At 37.1% G+C, this 21,425-nt stretch overlaps 1 protein-coding gene across 49 annotated transcripts in view; it reads left to right on the top strand.

Moving 5' to 3' along the window:
* The window catches only part of SORBS2 (sorbin and SH3 domain containing 2), a 152,469-nt gene extending 145,713 nt beyond the window's left edge, over positions 1-6,756 (top strand). For all 49 annotated transcript variants that reach the window (XM_072928290.1, XM_072928310.1, XM_072928284.1 and 46 more), the window contains 3 exons: positions 1,068-1,117; positions 3,851-3,957; positions 4,721-6,756. In XM_072928290.1, the coding sequence (XP_072784391.1) occupies positions 1,068-1,117; positions 3,851-3,957; positions 4,721-4,782 (219 nt within the window). In that variant the 3' untranslated portion in view covers positions 4,783-6,756. The remainder of the gene's footprint in view (positions 1-1,067; positions 1,118-3,850; positions 3,958-4,720) is intronic.
* The last annotated feature ends 14,669 nt before the right edge of the window (positions 6,757-21,425 follow it).

Consider the following 21,425-nt stretch of genomic DNA (forward strand, 5'->3'; position numbering starts at 1 on the left):
CTTCAAGAGTGATGAAAGAGTGACTGAAATAGTCAAACCAAGAGAGAGCCAATAAAACAAATTCCATGGCTTAAAGATCAGGTTGAAGTTTACTCAATTCATGAAAGAAAGTGCTATGAGCAGAGTTTGATATTCACATTCCCAAAACAGATATGGTTCCCAGACTTGTCTCTGCAGAGGGCATCCTCAGTCAACAGAGAATACGATCCTTGCTCATATCAAGAGCTTTTCCAAGCAGCTGCTCCTGCACTTTCTGGCCCCAGCCAGATTCTAATCAGTATAAATCAATGACTTTCTAAGCAGGATATGGTTTCTGTAGAAGGTTAGTATTTTTCATTTCCATTGCATCCAGATGAATTGAATATTATTGCTCAGTAATGCTCCATTAAGAAGGAACATAGTTCCTTTCAAAAAGCTTTGCACTGGAAATACAGACTACTTTTTTCTGTTAAAGTGTTAATTGTTATATTCACACAATTAAATGTATTCGTTCAAAATTTTTTTCTGTTCTTTGCCTCCCAACAGCCTGCATGGCTTGAGATGAAACAGAATTAGTTAAAGCATAGCATGTTATGCCTGCCAAGTTAGTACTTTGTGTGTGTAATGAAAATTGTTATGTTGTTCGTCTGTGAATAGTCTAGATTCTGCCATTATGTATAGGAGATTTTATTTCTGCTTATCTAAAAATATATTTCACCCAAAAAATGTATGATGTTCATCAGTTGCATCTGATTTTTCCAATGTTATTTCTGTTTCACAGTGAAGAAGCAGCAGGGTTCTGTTCCAGCTTTGTACTATGATATAAATAGAATGGACTGTTGATGAGGTTCACGGTTTTGTTTAGTTTTTATTATGACCTCCAAAAATCAGATCTTTAAATGTGCCAAGATTCAGTTGTTTGTCATGTCTCTTAAGAATTTCTTGTGAGTTGGAAGGGGGGCAGAATGTGCCATGGTTTCACACAAGGTAAAATACAAACTCTTGAGCAGCTGTGTGTTACACCCCTATCCAACTATTTGGACCTTAAACTGCAAATCTGTATTACATTTCAAATCATTTCATTTCAGCCACAGCGCCCTGTGCTTTCTCATGAAAACATACACGGTGGGGGGGAACCGTAAGTATAATTCCTGTCTACTAAACCAAACACATTTAACCAACAGCCAGCACACCATCGGATCAATTTTTTAACTTGCCAAGTACAATTATGAAGAGATTTCACAGATTTATAGGTAACTGCATGATGTAGGAAGATAGCCAAGAAAGTCCCAGAGAGCAAAGCCTTATTTGTTTAATTTTACATTCAGTGCAGCCAGACATGGCAACTTAACAGTTCTCCATTGTCTGTACTTACAGAAGAGATTCTGACTTTTTTAATTCTCTCTATTTTTACATCTCAGCAAAATGAAAATTACAGATTCAACACTGATTCAACTGATCTGCTTTACTGACTTGATACAATTATTCAGAAACAGTTCTGGATGTGAAGAGAGAGTAAAAAAGTACCTTGATAATGCTGATCACAGGAACACAGGCTCACATTTTTTGGTGTGATTTACAAGTACAATTCAAAAAATGAGATACAAGAAAAGCTTTCCTGAAAACTGGACAAGAACCTAGAACTCAAATCTTATTTTAAGTGCTTTGGGATATTTCAGTACTGACAGTTAAAATGCAAGTTTAATGCAAGATTGTCTCTTGATCCCTGTCCCCCCCCCCAGCCTTCAGTGATCACTGAAACCAGTAGCCATTCTTCCTTTAGCATCAGAGCACTTCAGCATATGCCCTACTAGATAATTTTTCATAAAATGTACCTAAGGTTTATTGTCTAAAAATATTTTTAAGTTTTCCTTAGTCATTTGAAGATGAAAAAGAGGGGCAAAAAGAGGGCCAGATAGATATACCACAAATACATAATGAGATTTGGATAGTCAATCTCACTAAAACCAGTTTCCTGTCGGTATTGTTGAGCATGCTGAAGCACCTAACTCGGTTCTGAAAGCAATAATTTTCTAATTTGTTTTGTTCAATATATTATAAGTAGTTCATTACTAAAGTTATTGATTCCTAAAATTAAAAATAGAAATATATTGAATTTATATACAAATTTTCTTGAGTATGTTTTCTGTCAGTATTGTAAATGCTAGTAGAGTTTTCATACTTACAAAAGTCCCATATTAGCATAGAGAAAATGAAATTACTACAAATGAGTTTTTTATTGGATTATCTAAAAATTACTAGATTCAATTTCTAAAGTACAAAGAGAGCTCATTGGGAAGTTCTTGTTACTATACCTGAGTAAGTAATTGGCTTGAATCCTATTCATGACACATTACATCTGCAAATCCTGTCCCCTTGGAAGCTGCATTTAATTAGTTTTTGGAATATCACCATACCTCTGCTTTCCTGAAATTCTGATAAGCATAAAAGAAAATATTATTGCCACGTAGTTTTTTGCACAGATTGTTCTTACTCCTGCTACACAAATTACCAAAGATTATTGCTTAAACAACCAGTCTCTTTCCATTTTGTTAGAGTAATTAAAATATAAAAAGAGACTTTTGGGGCTTGGGAAGATGACTGCCAGTGATGAGAAACCAAGAGAAATTGGTTTTCTTTTTTTTTCTTGGAACATTTTCTTCTTTTCTAATCTCCGAACCAGCAATGTGAAAATTAAGTGTAGTTTATTCAAGATGACCATCATGAAACTAAGCCTAGCACCAGTCTGTATATAGGATTTTCAAATTGGGCTTTCAGGACCAGGAATTTTTTTTACTAAAGTGTACATCTTATTGAAGCCATGAAAACTTAGCTGGAATGATAAACCCATCAATGAGCAGGCTATCTTCTTTTACTGGGGAAAGTGTAATGACAGTATTAAGGTTTAAAACTCAGTGAACTGTTTTAAGAGAAAAGGATGGACACAATTATGTTTTGCTTCAGTAATCCGAAATTAATTTTCCCAATTTCTGCTGTTGTACCCTGCTTCTTTTTAGACAGGCATATCTGAGGCACAGTTGCTTAGGAGAAAAGGCCAATTCTGACTCTGCAGGACTCACAGGCTTGTGCAACAATCTTCCTGTGGGCTGTCAGCCCAAGAACCTTCAGTTCCCCCTAGTGAGAGTTTATTCTTTCAATTAAAAAAACTTTAATTAAAAGCTGGCAAGGAATGAAATACAATGATTTAGTAATTGCACACTTCTTGCCATTTATCCACTTTACATCCTGCAATCTGCAGCCCTAGCCAGGTGTAGAAGCACAGCTCAGGCTTTGAATATTGTTTGAGTTTCCATCCATATGTCCTCTGATTTGTTTCAGGCCTCTCCCTCACTCCCATAGATGGCTTGTCTATGCAGTCACTTGAGAGCCCAGGGAGCTCCCCCAGCCACAGTGACAGCGTGTGAGAGCTGCTGTCCTGGGTACCCTCGATGTACTGCCACTGGCTTCTCAGAGCTTAAAGGCAGAACCACAGTGTTAGGTGCTGACCATGGAAGGCTACAGGCCTAGAACATCTAGATTGTCCTTTAGAAGTCCTCTGTTTGGTTGCTGAACTATAAAATAACACTAAATTTTTTTTAAAGATCTGGTTTTGAAGCAACTGGTTGAGGAGCCATCAGGCTTGCCTTTAAACCCTATCTTCAGTGTCTCATGAGTTGCCTTTCTAATGAAGGTTTTATTTACTATACATTCCTTACCCTCAAGTCCACCAGGCAGGAAATAAAAAAAAAAGTTCTTTTCCCCTCTATTTGCAAGAAGTGTTTTTTCTTAATGTTTAAACCAGCTGCTTTACTTGAGCAAAAGTGCAAGGAACTCTTACTTCTTTTTAAAATCCTCATTTGTCCTATTTAAGGTTTCAGGCTCTATATAACTATACTCCTAGGAACGAAGATGAATTGGAGCTCAGAGAGGGAGATGTCATTGATGTGATGGAAAAATGTGATGATGGATGGTTTGTGGGTATGTTTTAATTTGGTTGCTTTCTTCTTTCTTCCCCCCTGACCTTTGCTGCCCTCTTTGTGTAGCGTCTTTTAAACAACTTGATTTTTGGCATTTAGTGTAATAAACTTGAACCTGGCTTTATCAGGAGAAATCCCAACCAAAATCCACTGAAATTAGCAGGTGATTTTGCACTTTTGTCTGTTAAAATTAATAGATGCAAATTGACACACAGCTCCGGATTGTTGTACAGCATTGTTGTCATTCGTGACACAGAATTGACGATGTATTACTTCTCTCTTTATAAAGGCCAGGCAACTTAAAACCTTCCCATAGGAATACATCCACAGCACTGACCACTTGTGAAACCCAAGTATTACTGAATAAACAATAATTTCATAACCAGGTGTAAATATGGTGGCTTAATCATTTCATAAACCTTCATGCACACAGCAGCTAACTTAGTCATCTGACAAGTTCTTAATATTTTAAAAATTCACATTATTTAAATAGATTTTATGTTGTTGAAATTAAATTATTTCTATGTACCAAGAATTTTAGCACTCTTTTAATCAGGCATAACAATTTAGTCAAATATGCATCTTAATTTGCATTTTTCTTCCTGTGTTACACTTTGTTAAACCTCATAAATAAAATTACATAGTATAAGGAACTCTAGATCATTCTATTTGTGCAATATTAAACATAAAAAATTTGAAGGCCATGCTTACATAGTGATTTTCTGTTGTTATTCCCATCTTTCATCTATTGCTTCTAATTTCAGGAACCTCAAGAAGAACCAAATTCTTTGGTACTTTCCCTGGAAACTATGTCAAGAGGCTGTGAATTTTTTTTTTCTACTTATTTATGCTGCATCTCTGCAACACATCTGCATAAAGCTGCTAGAAAACATGCTACGCTGGCCTTCTGTTTTCTTGCTTGCAGTGTCAAATAGAGGCCATCTAGTTCATCCTCATCCCATCCCACCCGCCAAACCGTTCCAGCAGTATTACAGCAACGACCACAGTGTGAATAACTGAGCTTTTCTGAGACAAGAGGAATCATTTCAGCATTTAAATACTCCCTGCTTTAAAGTCTTTTCATGCGAAACACAATAGGAAAAGCCTGATGACAGGTACACAAATGAGTTGCCGTGGAGGGTAGGGGGGAAGGGGGGATAAATTGATCTTGGTTTGAACATTTGTTTGTACTACCATGAAGTCTGGTGGGATTTTTTCAGCATGCATGTAATACAGAGGAAAGTTGCTGTTTACTATTTTTTTTAAAAATTGATTTTACACATTCTTATTAGCTTGGCAGCATTTGTTGCTTCCACATTGCTGTGTCACGGGTTTGCCTATTGTACTGGTTTACAATGTATGACAAACTATAATATAGATTTTCTTTGCCTGCACTTGTATGCTGTAACAAATGCACAGTGATTGTAAAATCTCAAGCAAGCAAAGTGAAAAATGGAAGAACTGCAAGTGTTCTGAATGGGTGCAATGGTATTGGCTAAATCTTTTTTCTTTTTTTTCCCTAATGAAAAACTGTAGTATACCTGTAGTGTTTTCTGTTAAAAAGTAAGAAGTGCAAAAGGCACAAAGACTTGGGGAAAGAGAATTTAAGGAAGAGCAAGACAGTGCTGTAAGCATAGACAATAATAACCTGCTATTGATGTCTGATATTAAATGGTTGTAATCAAAATCTTGTAATAGTAAGCAACATGAAGTGTAAGAGGTTAGTGTTTTTACTTATCAGGAAATTAAAGAAGCAGGAACGTAACCAGTGTTAGTGCAAAGGATTGTTGGATTTTGGTTTTTTTCTTTCCTAACATAGCCACCTGAAAAATATTCACAAGCATCATGTACTGATTTATTTCACTATATATGTGTATGTATGTTAATGAAACCCAAGTTACACATTCTTTTTAGGAATTTAGACAGCAAAAAATGTCACAAGTATTAAAACAAATATATTTTAGAGGTGTTGGGTTTTGGTTTTTTGTCTGAATGAACAAGTGTTTGAAAACATACGTTTTCCATAAGAAAAGGTAAGCATAAATAGCAAATCAAATTAAGGCACAGGATGATAATCACTATGGCTTTATAAAAATAAAAATTTGGATTTGGATTTTTTGGCACCTTATAGATGGCAAAAGCTTCTGCTGCATTTTTCATGGGTAAAGGATCAAAATTATCAAAATGTATGTAGTCTCTGTAGCATTTTGTACATAATTTTGCGTTTTTGTACAGAGCCATTTGGTTGTTGATTTTTTAAAAATTAAGTTTCTTATTTGCCCTCTTCACATACAGAACATTTCAATGCATTTTTCTTTTCTTTCTCTGTTTACCATAATCACATCTGGATAGTGCAATTCTGTAAGATAGCCTTTTATGCAAAATTTTATTAATTAAAATATGGTTTACCAGCCAAATCTAAATGTACATATGTCTTTATTACTGAGAAAGGTCATTAAGGCAAAGGTAAAGAAACATCTTTGTGCAGCATACCTTTATTATTGCAGATTTCATGGCAAAAGCTTTATATTCAAAGGCTTTCAATTTTAAACTAGATCTGCATGCAGCTTTGCTGTGAGATTAATACTATCTTTGATGCCATTTATGATTGAGGACTTAAATATCTGTTGCCTGTGATATTTAAAAAGTACTGTTTCTACTCTGTATCTGATTTTAGAAAAATGCAGGTTTTTCATACCTGGCTTTCAGGTAACTGACTTTGAATTCCTACAAGCAAAAGGTCTCTGTTGGTTTTTTTTCCTTGAATAGACTTCTAATAAATTCTGCTTGGAGTACAAAACTGTTTCCCCTATCCTTTCTCCAAATACAAGTAACTTATCACTTAAGTATTGCAAAGACTTCAAGTTTATAAGCAAATATTAGTACACCTTGTACTTACACACACACCCCCCACAAAGCCTACACCAGTTATATATTTGTGCCACTAGCATTGCCCACACAGCTCTCACTTAGTCCACTTCTGTGTCATCCTTGAAACACCTGAATGCAAAAGCAACAGTATGGACTCTGCACAGTGTCAATTTGAGATGATTTTTCTCTTGCCAGAACCACCCTTCACACGGAAACACAAAGGTAAAACACACAATGTATAAACACTTTATACATGCCAGAAGTTCCTACATCCTAATCCTTCAACAAAAGCCAAACAAGAACTCCCATGTTAAATGACAGCACAGGAACAAGAATTAAGGAAAACACTGGTTTTGGGGAACATTGTACACTTGAGACATCTCTGCCTGGTAAGAAACAACAGTCCAAAAAATCATGCAACAAGAAGCAAAGCAGTTCTAGGTTTTGGGTGGGGGTTTGCATTTGGTTTTTTTGTTGAACTTTTTTTCACTGCCTGGTAGCACAGATACTGCTGGAGACTCAGAGTAGCTCTTTGGTCCTTCTTCACCATTCCACACTGGCCATTCCTGCCAGGTTGCTTCTTCCCAAATGCTGTGCATAGTATACTTCTGCCACTAAAGAATCCAGTACACCAGCAACCTGCATTTGGACAGGAATAATCCATTTCCTCAAGTCTGATGTATGATGTTTCCTCTTCACAATTGCTGGGCTGGAAAATGCAAGCCCACCAACATCTCTAAGTAAATAATAAATATGTAGCTGAAAGTGATACCTGTCTACAGGGAGGTTAAGACCAAGGACTGCTATTAAAACTCCAGCAGAAACTCCTTTGTCAGTATAATTGTCAGTGCTGGGAGTGTTTTCAGTCAGGACAAGGCCTGATTTAGTCAGTATGACTGAAGTAACCCTTCCCTTCCTCTGCTCATTTAGTTTAAACCACCACATGCATCTCTTCTCACAGCCCAATAACCAAATGCTGGCATATTCAGTCAAACATTGTGTGGTTTGCCCTTTCTGTTTGGTTGACCCAGCACAGGATTCAGAACATCACTGAAGTCCTGCCTTATGCCAGGTACCTGTGAGAACTGTCAGAAACAGGCAGTGCTGTGCTTTAATAGTCTTCTATAAAAACTAGCCTAATAACACCAGCTGGTTAGTATAGTCTCACTAGTATAAAGAAATTCTGGATCATTAAAGGTCTGAGTGGTTAAGGGGTAAAATAGAATCGTCTACTAATTGCACAATGAATGAAAAAGAGGAAAATATTTGCCATTGTAATGAAAATAGCAAGCCATTGACACTTCAGGAGAAGACTGTAGTTCTTAATGTTTTAGTCAAAAAGTAGAGAAATATTTAAATATATCCAGGTAAACCAAACATGCTCAATTCTGCTAAGTCTGCTGAAATCCCAGCTACACTATTTAAGGAACAAACTGAAGTATATATCAAACCAAATTCCTTTTCTCTTGTCAGCATATGTAGCATGCTTCTTGATTTCTGTTAGAATTTGTTTTTCATACTATGAGTTGGCAGCTGGATTTGCAGACTAAGAAAAGTCTGTGCCAGTGCAATAAAATAAAGTCTGTTGTAGAGCTGCAGTACATTTCAGACAAATAGGTAATATAACCACAGCATCCCAAAAAATCAGTTGACCTCAGTCCCTACCCTGCAGAGTATATTTGCTGCCGAGGCAAAGGCTTCCTAAAGCAATAGAGCCCATAACATATCAACAAGCCAGGGAAATTAATGCAGGAGCAGTTCAGGGTAGTGATCTATATCCCAAACTAAGCAAAGGGTCACCCTAGCAGGTCTCACATTCTGTCACCCGTGCCAAAGCAAAGCATGGTGTCATTCTGCGATGCCTGGTATTTACTAGTTGCCTTTTAAATGCTGATATACAGAACCCGGACAGGAACACGAGGTGCTTCCTGCGCATTTGAAAAAGCAGTGCATGAGCCCATGGGAAGCTGGAAACATGAAGTCAGTAGCTCTAGAAAGACTTTAGGTCATTGCTAAGTATAGTCCCTTACAGCATTAATAGTTATAGGGTGAAACCCTGCCTTTGCTCCAGTTAACAGCAAGTCCCTTTGAAATCAACAGATCCCACAGTATTGGTAATAATTTCTGTATTAACATGAAACTAAAATTACACAAGAAAGAAGCACTAGAACAACTGAATGTCCAGTTTGGGTTGGTTTTATAATACTGAAAACTGTGAGTGCACAGAGAGACCACAATCCACTTCTTTAACCGTTCTCCCAACAGAGCAGCGCAGATAGTTCCTTTTTTAGTACTTAACTGAAAAGTTAGCTTAAAAAATTTTCTTTTATCCATTGTTAAAACCAGCAAATACCAATCAGACCAACACCTAAATCCATCCATTTTACACAGCAGGGAACTGCCAGACCAACACAATGGAAATCAGTGCCTTATGCATACACAGTAAATAGGGATGCTGAATTAACATGACTTTCTTCTGCAACTCTATTATAATCAACATCATGCCATTTATTTGACTGGATGCAGAAATTGCCATTTTACTGTTATCCTTCCTGTAATGGCTAGATACTGAAGTTCCCAAGTCCTAGCTAAAGGTTGACCAACAGAATCTATTGTTCTCATCCATATAGTGAAGTCACATTCCTTTGAAAATTAAAAATATTTTCACACATGTCTATGCAGAATATGACAGAAATCTACTGAAAGCTTCTAGTTACTATGTGGTGATGAAACCAGGGAAGAACTTGAACAATCCTGCAGGTGCAACTTCTAGTGCAAATGTGCTGTAAATAGTTACACTGTGCAGCTGCACCCAGGACTCCCAGCTCCTGTTTCATTTGCATCAGTGAGAATGCCACATATAATGTATTAAGAAATATGTCCTTTGATATTTAGATTTTGTTTCCTGAGGGGTCACAAAGAAGCAAAATTTTGTGGTAACCAATTGTTTTATACCACAAAAAAGCAGAAAGCATTCTTACTAAAATAGCTTTAATGCCTATAACAACTATCCCATACCAATTTTTTGAGCAACCTTTATTTCATGATGTCACATCTAATTACAAATCAGGAGCACGGAGGGTTCCACTACATCAGAATGGCATTACATCACAAGTGACACGAGGGCAGAGAGGGGGGGAAGTGTTGACTGACAACACAAAATGCGTTGCTATCCTCAGTACAGACACTCGCATATCAACAATTCATGTTTCTTGCTGCCAACACAAATAACAAACTTGGAAGCCATTATTTCATCACCCCCATAAACAAATAGCAAAGTAATCCTCCTACATTTTCCATCCATCAGAAAAATCAGTAAACCACTTTAAAAACATCCCATGAATAATGTAATCATTTATTTCTACCAATGAAGAATTACCAGAGAGCTACAAGCAGTGGCTCTTGATAGTTCCCTCCAAAAGGAGGGGTTTCACTTCTCTCTCATAAGCTAATGTTTCCTTTGCAAGAGAGGGTCCAGTATTCACTTGTGTCCACTTTGGGGTCCAAGCTCTAGCTCCAAGTGATTGGGAGAGAAATTTGCTATTTTAATATCTTAAAGGATCTAGTCCTTTAAGATTGTTTTGGCCATCTTGCATTAATATAAAATGGAGTAATTTTATCTCAAGACTTTCTGTAAGTGCCACTTAAGGACCAAAGAAATAAACTGCTCTATTAAAATTATCAAGCCTTCAGTCATTTGCACTGTGATTCCCTCCCTCGCCCTTGAGTTAAGCATACAAGTGAAACCAGCACTTCAGATGGGGAACACTGAGAAGCCTGAACATGTCGTTCTAAGTGGGTCATTGCACCGCTTCTGTCACTGTGATTTGCTAGATAAACCCCAAGCATGCAAAGACCCAACGCATGCTTCCCTGGGTTAGTGCTCTGAACTCTGTAATGTGAAACATGTACAAATACCAGCTGGCTTAATACCCACCAGAGGCTTTTCTTACACTACCACAGATTCATCTGTTATAGATAGGGGCTTTTTTCACATGTAACTGGAAGTATTTGAACAGGTGAGAATGAGCCCTTCCCTCTTTACACCATAAAAGAGGACAAATGAATGTGCCCAGGACGTCTGGGGTAGTAGAGCGCAGTATTTATATGTCATGGAAGAGTTTAAGGAACTATTTATAGATTCATTTCAACTGCTCCTGCAGCCAGCTCTGAGGTACAAGACATAAAGCAGCACATGAGACAATCTGAAGCAGAAAGTATCAAAGTCATATGCCATCAAAACCATCCAGGATGCACAAAAAACCCCTCTGCTAGTCACCAATCCATATTCACATTCTGAAACAAGCATACTGCTACACAGGGGTGCCAAATTTTTGTACCTACCATTTCAGACAAAAGGCATTTTAAATAAGAGTGGTCGAAGAAAGCAATTGTTACAAACCTACATCAGCATCAGATAATAACTTCTGACCATTGCAGCTTTAAACTAAAACTTCTAAAACTTCTGCAGTTTAAGCTCTTACAGAAAATTGACTTTTCAGTTGCAGACACTAGGGATAAATTCTGTGCACAGGATCTTAACATTTCTACTAACTATCCAAACTTTCTCCATTCTTTGCAACACACACTTCCTTTGTTTATCTATTTCATTGCAGGGTCAGAAACAGTGCAGGCTTCGAGACAAGAATCCTCAAGGCAGAAAACCTGCAACTTATTTGTACAGCATTCATGCTAAGATGTCCTTGGTCTTTTGAGGTCTTAACCATTGCTTCAATGCAGGAGGGAAAACAGCACTAAATGAAAATAAATTGTTTCACTTATAGGCATACATTCACAGGTACATCCTGTACCTCAGTTACAGAAACAGCAGATGTTTCAGCCTCTTCCACTCAAATAAATTTAAAATCCAAACCAAATTTTAAAAAAACACCCTAATACACAACAAAACTAGAGTGTGGCTGCTAGTGAAGAAAGAGCAGTGTATTTGGGACATAAAAAGCAGACAAAACCAGAGAGAGCCATCTCAGGCCCTATAAACAGGATACCTGGCTATGTTATGGATCCAGCCTTGTCAGCCTTCTTGCTTTGATGCCTTAAGTTTTAGCTTTCATATTTTCCAGATTCTGTACGGCATTAGTACATAACTCTGAACTTCATATAGTGTTAGCAAGTTCTCTTCACAGTATAGTTAGACAAAACAATCCTTTTCCAGCCCAAGAACCAAGGACACTGTTGCAGCTTCAGGCCCAAAAAGTATAAACAGGGAATTGAGAAGAGCAGTTTGGGAGGATGGGACTTCATAACCTGAAGCTGTAATTGGACAATTAACTCCAATATGTAAATGGACCAAAACTTATAAAAGTGTGAAAACTTGGTGTTCATCTTAGGTGGAGCCATGGCCGGGCTCTTGTACTGCCCAAGGTGTATCCTTTGAAGGCCTTGTAATAAATACCTACTTTTATTTCTTTCATTCTGTCTAGCCTCTGCTCTAGGTGGCCTCACAAGGCACCACCTCCACCACCAGGCACATCCTGTGTTGCCATGAATGATAGCTCCCCAGAAAGCCATAGAAAGGCATCTCTTACAGTCAGGCCAGACTAAAAGAAGTGAAGAGTAAGATCAACAGGGGAAGATACAAACAGATACAGCAAGCCCAAAGATGTCCTTCAGGCTCTATGGGCCTGCCCACCCTGAAGGGCGTGGTTTTGAGTCCAGCTGGAAATTTGACTGGCCTAGTTATAAGTCCAGCTGGAAAGTAAGCACCATGCAGCTGCTCACTCAGCTCCCCCATACGAGTGACCTACCCTACTTTTCCCTCCTGTTCTACCACTCCTCTTCCTGTCAGCTCCAGAGGCAAAAGTACTATTGAGGGAAAGGCATCCATGGAATAGGAAACATTTTACTACTGAAAATTACTGCAATTCTGTTTTATTCCATTCAAGCTCTCACACTTTGGTTCTTGCCTTACCCAGACGTCTACCAAAAGCCCTCAGCAACTTGACATCATTGCTGAAATCCAGAACTTCCAAAGATGAGAAGGTCTCCTGCATCAAGCCATAAAACTTACATTACCTACCAGCTCCTGCGGCATGTTTACTGGAGGTTGTTAGAAGATCCTGACTTTAAACATTCTGGCATTCCCTCAAGCAAGGGAATTTTAGCTAGTTACTTTTAAGCTCTGAGAAATGCTAAACAAGAAATTGCTGAAATGCAATGGGCAGGCAAGAGGGGGTAAAAAAAATCAGTCTTAGGGAGATTTTTGTTTGCATTTCTGAAGAGTTTTTTAGTGGTTGGTTTGTTTGGTGGGGTTTTTTAGCTAGCAGGAGTCAGTGGAAAGGATTTCAAGCAAAACTGTTTCCAGGTCTTTATTTCCAGAGAGATTTTTGTTAAGACTTTACTTACATTTAAAAGCACTACCTGTAAATACCATTATTTACTTCACATTGTAGAAATAGGATTACCCTTTGAAAAGCCGTGGAAGAATTACACCCGAATTCTGGCCTGAATTTCCACAGTACCAGCAAACTTCAAGAACAAAAATTCCCAGCTATGGTACGAACAATATTAACTCCCCACATGCTGGAGTATAGCAATAGTGGATATATGAATACCAGTTTTAAGACTCTTTGTGGATATGCCTGACAGTTTTCACATCTACCATTTCATATACAATTATTACATGTTGATAAAATGTGAAGTTTGTCCTGCTAAAATTTCTGCTGTTTTTATCCTTGCTGCACTTCATAATTTTTCACAATACAGCCATTTTTTGCAAATGTTTTCTCAATTCTATGCACTTACTCCTATATTTGCTGAACAGGATCAAGTAAAAAGTCCAGTCAGGGCAAAGTGTGAAAAACATAATTAATTACTTTCTTTTGGTATTTTCTTTTGCTGATAAGAAACTAATTAGTAGACATGAACAAGCTGCCAGTGTCCTTTAAACAAGCAAAAAGATATTAATCAAGATAGTAATGGGGAAAATATCTAGCTACATTTAAGCATTCTGCTTGAGTAACTAGAGTGTGCATCAGGACCGAGGATCCAGCTTTGTGGCTAGCTATATTCTGAAGCTGCTAATCTCTGGCTCAGGGCCCACCTTATACTTAAAACAGAATACAATATTTGTCTTTCAGCTGTTGCCGTTTGTCAGGACCCAATAAACATGGCTAATTCTTCCATAGCAACTGCTGTTAAAACGCTAAAGCCAAGCCACAAAGTGATAGAAAAATAGATCTGAATACAGTACTTTATGGAACATAAGATAACAATTGTATATTAAAAGACATTCAAATGCCTGTTTCTAAGAGAAAAATACTCAGAAGTGTTGGCACTTGGACTACAAGTGACTATGACCTAACATGTGATTTCACATGCGATCTCATCATTTGTTTGTGTATGAAGTCTTATCTCTTGGGAGACCACAAAATAGGTCAAGGTATTGATCTAGAGGTTGGACACATGCTTGGAAGAAACACTTGACTGCTCTGTACTTAGAAAAAAAAATCCATATATTTTTTCAGACTTAAGGGAGAATGAACATTTGTTTTCCCTTCTTCCTAAGCTTTCCAGATAGAGGTCTTGGGTCAGTACACTAACACAGAACAACTGTAAATACGTGTTACCCAAGGATATCTTTCTCTCATAGACACAAATGCACATAAGCTCACAGACAGGAAAAAAGCCTGTCAAGTACAGCAATACAGAATGAGCCACCATGGACCACAGTTCAAATCTTTATGGTTCCTTGTTGCCTAATGCCTCCAAAAAACCTGTAGCCAGCCCCAGGGAAACACATTTGGAGTACAGTTGCATATATGCACTTTGCTATATTTGAAGAGCCCTATGCAAAAGCAGTATTTTGTGGCCAAGGATAAAGGTGTGCTTAAAAAGAGCTGCTTAGAATGAAAACTAGGAGAAACGTCAGAAGAAGATCCAGACAGGATGAGCAGCTTTGCCTCCCACTTTATTTCTGCCTTTCCTAAAGGTATTTTGTAGATAGTCATAGCATTCCCAGACTTTTATTATCTGTTATTTACAATATAAGACATTCTCAATAAGTCAAAAGATAATAATTTAAAAATTATAGATGGAAAAAAAAAAAAATCTTAGAGCAGGAATAAAATACAAATCACAATCACACAGGGATAAATGTTTTCTTTTTAACTAAGAAATCACTGTTCTTTTCTTGACATTTTAGATCTTTTTCCAAATATAACTTTCATTGACAAAAATATACCAGAAGAAGGGAGAAAACATACATACACACAAGTGTTTCCATGGAGAGGGACATACAATATAGGCAGATCTTCACTGACAGTTTTATGACTCCAAGAAGAACAAGCTCTGTCTTGTCATCTAATAATTTTTAGACAAAATGCAATCCAAAAAGCATTGCTACTGCCTTCTGCCTGATGGGTTCCTCTAGTCACACAATCCCTCTAGGGATCTATTCTTAGTCTTGAGTTTTGCAAAATTCTCAGAAATTTTTGTTATATCTAGCGCTACTGAATAGAACCAGCTCTTTCTCCAGCAGCAGCATATGTAATCCCAATACATTCACTTGCCTATAACCTTTTATCTTGATTAGTTAAGGAACAGAAAAAAGGTTAATTATAACTAACATAGAAGGGACATACTACAGCATTTTGTGCCAGTTTTAGTCTATGAATAGTGTGGATACAGTACTTCATATCCCATGAATGAGACTTGAATAGCAATTACAAAATACATGTCTGAAAAGAAAGGATGCAATGTCTAAGCAAGATGTACACAGGAGAAGCTGACTGGGTCATGTTTGAAACACAGTTAGCCAAACAGCTTCTAAGCATCTAGAATTACTGTTATCTGCTAGATTAGAATTTAACATACCCCTTTGGAAGACCTCATGTTACTTCCATTGCTTCCACTGCTCATTTCCCTGGTCCTAATCACTTTATTTCCTCAGCCTCTTCTTTTCTAGGCCCTGCCAGTACTTGACTTGTCTCATGCAACCCAGCACAAGAAAAGATGTATGATTGGCCACCACTGGCATACTAGCAGCATCCACACATGTATTTTGGCCTACACAAGCAATAATAATCTAGTGGTAAATGTTTACCTTTTACACCTAAGGCTTGGAAAGAACAAGAGTCAAGTGTCTTGACACCGCTTGATCTCTTTGTTATCCCTTTAGTAAATATAAGCTTTTCTCTTGAAAAGACACAGTTAGTTTCCATGTAGCAATAAAAGATTACATAGCTAAATACAGAAAATCACACATGAAATCAAGAAGCGGGACTAATTCCTGTAGAAGTAAAAAGTGAGACTTTGCCTTTAACAGAGGCAGTGCTGGGTGTCTGAAGAGGTATGTTATCATTCCTGTAGGTACGTGTCATTGCACACCTAATGAAGTATTTGGACTATTTCCTGAATGCTGCTCTAGAATATGCCTCATGAAAGAGATTCTATAAATCTAACAACTGCTGTGCATTATTTTTTCAGGTAATGTCAAATGGCAAACACATCAGATAGTTGTGCAACAGCCAGCTTATGTTGCTCAAAAATTTATATAAGTGCCAGCAAGTTAATTTATGAAGCTTACTGGACTTATCTGCTGGCACAGAGCCTTGCTAACTTCATTCCAACTTCAGTTCTTTGAAATGAGCTTATCTCATTTCCAATGCCAAAATGGGCTTTAACTTTAAACAAAAAAGGCATCAGCTTGCCAAATTTGGACATGGCGTTTGACTGCAGCTATTAAAGGGAGCAGAACCACTGATGAGTGAATGAGCTGAAAAGAAAAACAACTCCTTCCTCAGTCAGCTTTAAGATTCTCTATCAGAACTTCCATAGGCTGTCAGAACTGAAGGGCAAACCCTTTTCTATACACAACTGAAAAACACAGCCTCTCAGAAAACATTCATAAAATTAATTGTGAAATTTGAGAAATGCAGCAATAAGGCACAACATTTGAGAAATGCTTTGCAGCTTTTTTGCCAGGAGCCATTATTATAATATGAGCTGACATTACATCAGGCTCACAACAAAACCAATAAAGGACAACAAATTCCTTTCCTAGTCATAACCATATCTAACCCCCTGCAAAATAGGCAAAATGGAAATAATATGACAGAAGTAACACTTCAGAAAACCAGTGCAGTAATCATAATCTTAGCAAACACAGATTGAAAGTCAATACATGCATAGATTGTAAACACAGAGTTGCAAACATAGGGTATAGACATGAGTTTTCAAAATTAAGGTAAGTGGTATTTCAATACCTTAATGTGACATCAGCATCTCATTCCATTCAATATACTCTTTAGATTTTTTTAAACACTTGTCATTATTTTATAAATGTCCCCAACTCCTCCTTTACATTTTTTAAAAATTAAAAAGAAAACAAGGGGAAAAAATCCATGCACAAATATCAGTTAAGATGAAAACCAAATACATCTGTAATTAAATAAATTTTAAAATAAAATGTTTCAATTTCTATTTTCAATTTCCTTGAAACATACCATTTCACTGAAAAAAAAAAATTGCTTTCCACTTTTTGGTTTGTTAATTTAGAACAGACCCTTAATGTAGGCTTTAAAAGTCTCTAAGATACCTACTACTCACTTGGTAAGTAGGAAGCTTCTTGAAAAAAAAATGAGGGTTAAGTCTTTAACTTCTGCAGTATTCAGGGAACATATCATCACCTTTGAAAGTTAAATAATATGGGAAAAAAAATAAAAAATATATTCCTGGCTTCCCAAATCTGCATTTAAGAAAATGCTTATCAGTTTCAGTTTGCTACTCAGAATATAAACAGCAGAGAAAAGTACTAGAGTTGTGTAAAAATGATAACCAAAAGTTTAAAACGAGAGGTCAGTCGACTTACATAACTGCTTCAAGCATCTAGAAAGCTGGGGCAGGTAGGGAGGAGTTGTAGTGATGCCCTTCTCCACCTCACTTGTATTTCCAGTCTAGGAATTTCTAATGCCTGGGAAAGGGGCAAAGTACAAGATCTCCACTCCTCCCTTCCTTGCCAGATGAATGAGAGGAATAACAGAGGTGCTTGTCATACCACCTCGGAAGAGGAGAGAGGATTTCTCCCTTGCCAGGAAAAACTAAGGGTACTGCTAATTTGTCAGACATCCACTAACCAAAAGCTGATAAGAAAAATTCACCAGGATCCAAATTATTAATCATTCCCTAATAATGGAATTAGGAAAAACTACAATCTGTATATAATCAGTCTTCTTGCTTTGGGAACTCTTTTAAAATAAGTTGTATTTATTATAAAAAGATTTCTCATATACCCATGAGTTTTGAAATAGAAAACAGGCTGTACAGTTTGGAACACTCTGACCTTTCACCTCTGGGCAGCCAGTTTCAGTACATGCCGTTCCACATGTGCAAGTGATTTCCAGGCTCCATTTAGCATCCTAGACTGTTACTGTCTAAACTTCACAAACAGTGAAGTCCAATATAGTTTTTTATGATGTAGACTAAGCTCTGAAGACAGGAGGTGTATGACTTAAAATGCAGACTCTGAAGTGTTTGGGGGTTTTTTGTTTGTTTGTGCCTGTGCCAGGGTTTATTCAGGTTCTGCAGCCTGAAACAGAGCACTCTATGAGTTTACAGAAGGATGAATTGGTTTTAAACATTTGCTCCTTAAAACTTTTTTCTTCAACTCTCAGTCTGCCAAGTGTCAGGAAAGCAACATTTTCTTCCATCAAGGCAGGGACATACTGGGAGAAGAAACAAGAAAATGACATCCAAAAACATTCTGATGGGAGGTAAGAAGCTTGCATTTTGCTAGCAACATGGAAAACAATGCCATGCCATGGGCACAGTAGTTTGACTGATAGAGTTCAAAAGCTAGAGAGGTGTCACAGTGTGCAATGACAGATTTGTGCACCATGCTACCATTCTAATGCCCAATTTGAGACCCCAGCTCCCAAATCTCAAAACGTTGAGTGACATGAAGAGCTTCCCCCCACCTTCAATTTTTGGGGGAGGAGATGGGTGGAAAATGGTGGTTATACTCTTTGAGGTTGCATCGAATAGAAAAATAACATTTGGGACAAAAATCAAATGAAATATCAACCTGGAAAGCAAAAGTCTGCTTCAAACATTTGGGTAGTCACACTATAAGCCAAAAGACTGCATTATTATTCTAAGGAGGCTAGTTTATTCATAATGCAGCCATTAAATTCAGAGGATGTGTATTTGCAGGTAAAAAAAGTTGCAACACCTATGATCCTATAGTACAAAACTAGAACATCTGTTAAAAATATTTGTTTTCTTATATGGAAGCTTCAATGGCACAAGGGAAAAAAAAGAGGAAATGGCACATTGCTTCATATGTACAAAAATCTATTTTCATATTTACAACTATTATGACAGAAAAAATGATGCCCTAGACCCAAAAAAAAAAAAAAAAAATGTTCTTTACTTTACTGAAGGGAATATACCTTTGTCCAGTGGGTAAAATTCCCTGGCTTCAATCCAGCTCAGCTGGTCATTTTGGTCTAGTGTGTAAAAACAGAAGTGGTTTAGATAGATGAGCCAAAAAAAATGTACACATACTATGTAAATGGGTGAAGGACTTTCTTAAAAGCTGTCACTGAAAACGAACTATGAAACAGCCTTATGTGATAAGCATCAGTTCAGTATTGCCTCTCAAATCTTTTGTTTTTCTTTTCCCTCTCTAATTACAGAGGGAAAAAAAAAAAAATCTGAATCTGGGAAACATCAATAAAACCAGATCCAGCCATTGCTTTCCAGAGCAACAGCACCTTGGAGAGCAAGTCAGCCTTCCAGTAAACCAGGCAGAAAAAAAATTATTCTTTGAGCAAGAGTTTAGCTTAGTATATGCATACGATTTCCACTGAAACTGAAAGCAATCACTTAATCACTTGCCTAGAAAAAGGTCAAACCTACCCTGTCCTTACATATATCTAGCAAGATTAGAAGGGACATGTGAGCAAATTTCAGTATAGCATAGAAACAGGAACAAACTTTAGAGATACTTAAGCAATCCCAAGCCTGGGTTTCTTAAAAAAAAAAAAAAAAAAAAAAAAAAACAAAAAAAACACCCAAAAAGTAAACCTGCACATTAAGACATAAATCAGTAACTTAAGAATATGAATTTGGTAGGAATTTCTCCAGTGAAAAAGTTATTATATAAGCATAATTTTTGATACAGGAAACTCAGAGCCAGATTATACCGTTTGACTTGACATATTTCAAAATCATTTTCCTATATTTCCTATATAGGAAATATATATTATATAAAATATATTCCTATATATATTCCTATATTTCAAAATCATTTTCTACTGAAGTGCATTGCAGGATTTGCAATCTCAGTATTTGAGATTGCCAGTGTTCATAAAAAAAGGAAAATGCAAATTGCACAGGAAAGAGCTCTTTAAATGAATACATTTGATATGTTATTCATTTCCTGCTACAAATCAAAACACACTTCAGTTTTCACTAGCTGACGAGAAGTGAAAACAAAAGGGTACCAAATACACAAGGTGTTTTCACTCAAAACAGATAATCATGAAAGAGGAGAAAAGGTAAGAAACTGAAGTACTACTTGATGATAAGTTCTGAATTTGAACACACACAGTGTACTCTGCCAGGATGAACTATATAGTGGCAATATTTTGAAGGCATATACTGAACTAATCTTAAAACATTAGGACATACCAGAGTATATACACCGCTCAGAAAGAATGAGAGGATCTTTTCTTCAACTTTAAAATACACAAAATTATTTGAGCTACCAAGACTGATGCACCACTGACCTAAACACCTGTCTTATTTCTTTAAATGAGCCCATCTTCCTTCACATTCCTAATTATGAAAGCTGTGTCCCCACCAGCTGACTGACACCCTGCAAGCTCTTTGTGATACAGATATCCTTTCTGATGGTTTACTTTCAAAGAGTCACTACTATGTGTTTCATACTATGTGATCAGGATGTGAAGTATACTTTAATAACAGAGAATACTTTTGAAATATTCTTGACAAGAACACAGTTACAAAAACCTCTGATGAACACTATCTACTAGCAAGCCACATGTAAAGGACAACTACCTTTAAAAAGCTAAGATTTGTACAAAGGAAAAAAGACATCATCACCTAATACCGCATTTCTCTTCTGTAGTATGAGAAATATGTATGACATCAGTCCAGATTTTTCAAGCCATTAGGACTGGTGCATGCCATGGTCTCAAGTGACTATCTAAAAAATGCAGCTGAAGGGCTGGAAGGACTTTTTAATGCAATTCACTCTTACATTACAAATAAGACAAGATGTGAAACAAAACCTTGAGAGGGAAATGTCCTTATTAGTATTTCTGTTTACATGAAGCAGAGTCATGTACAAAGTCAAAGCACTGCATTGCATAGCTGAATCAAACACCAGGAACACAAACAGCGTGGTATCAAGTGAGCAACAAGGTTGCTTTAAGAAACCAGGACGCTGCATCCTGAAGCTTACTGATCGTTGGGCTGAGGGGGACGCTAAAGCAGCAGATAAAGTTGATGCATTTGTTGTAAACTTTCCAGCATTCAAGCTTTATTTGTCCGTGTTTGATACTCCCCTCTGTGGGTGGAGAAGCCGAGGGACTGGCTGACGTCACCCAAAGAGTA

This window comes from Taeniopygia guttata, chromosome 4 (genome assembly GCF_048771995.1).
Source record: "Taeniopygia guttata chromosome 4, bTaeGut7.mat, whole genome shotgun sequence".
Lineage (NCBI taxonomy): Eukaryota > Metazoa > Chordata > Aves > Passeriformes > Estrildidae > Taeniopygia > Taeniopygia guttata.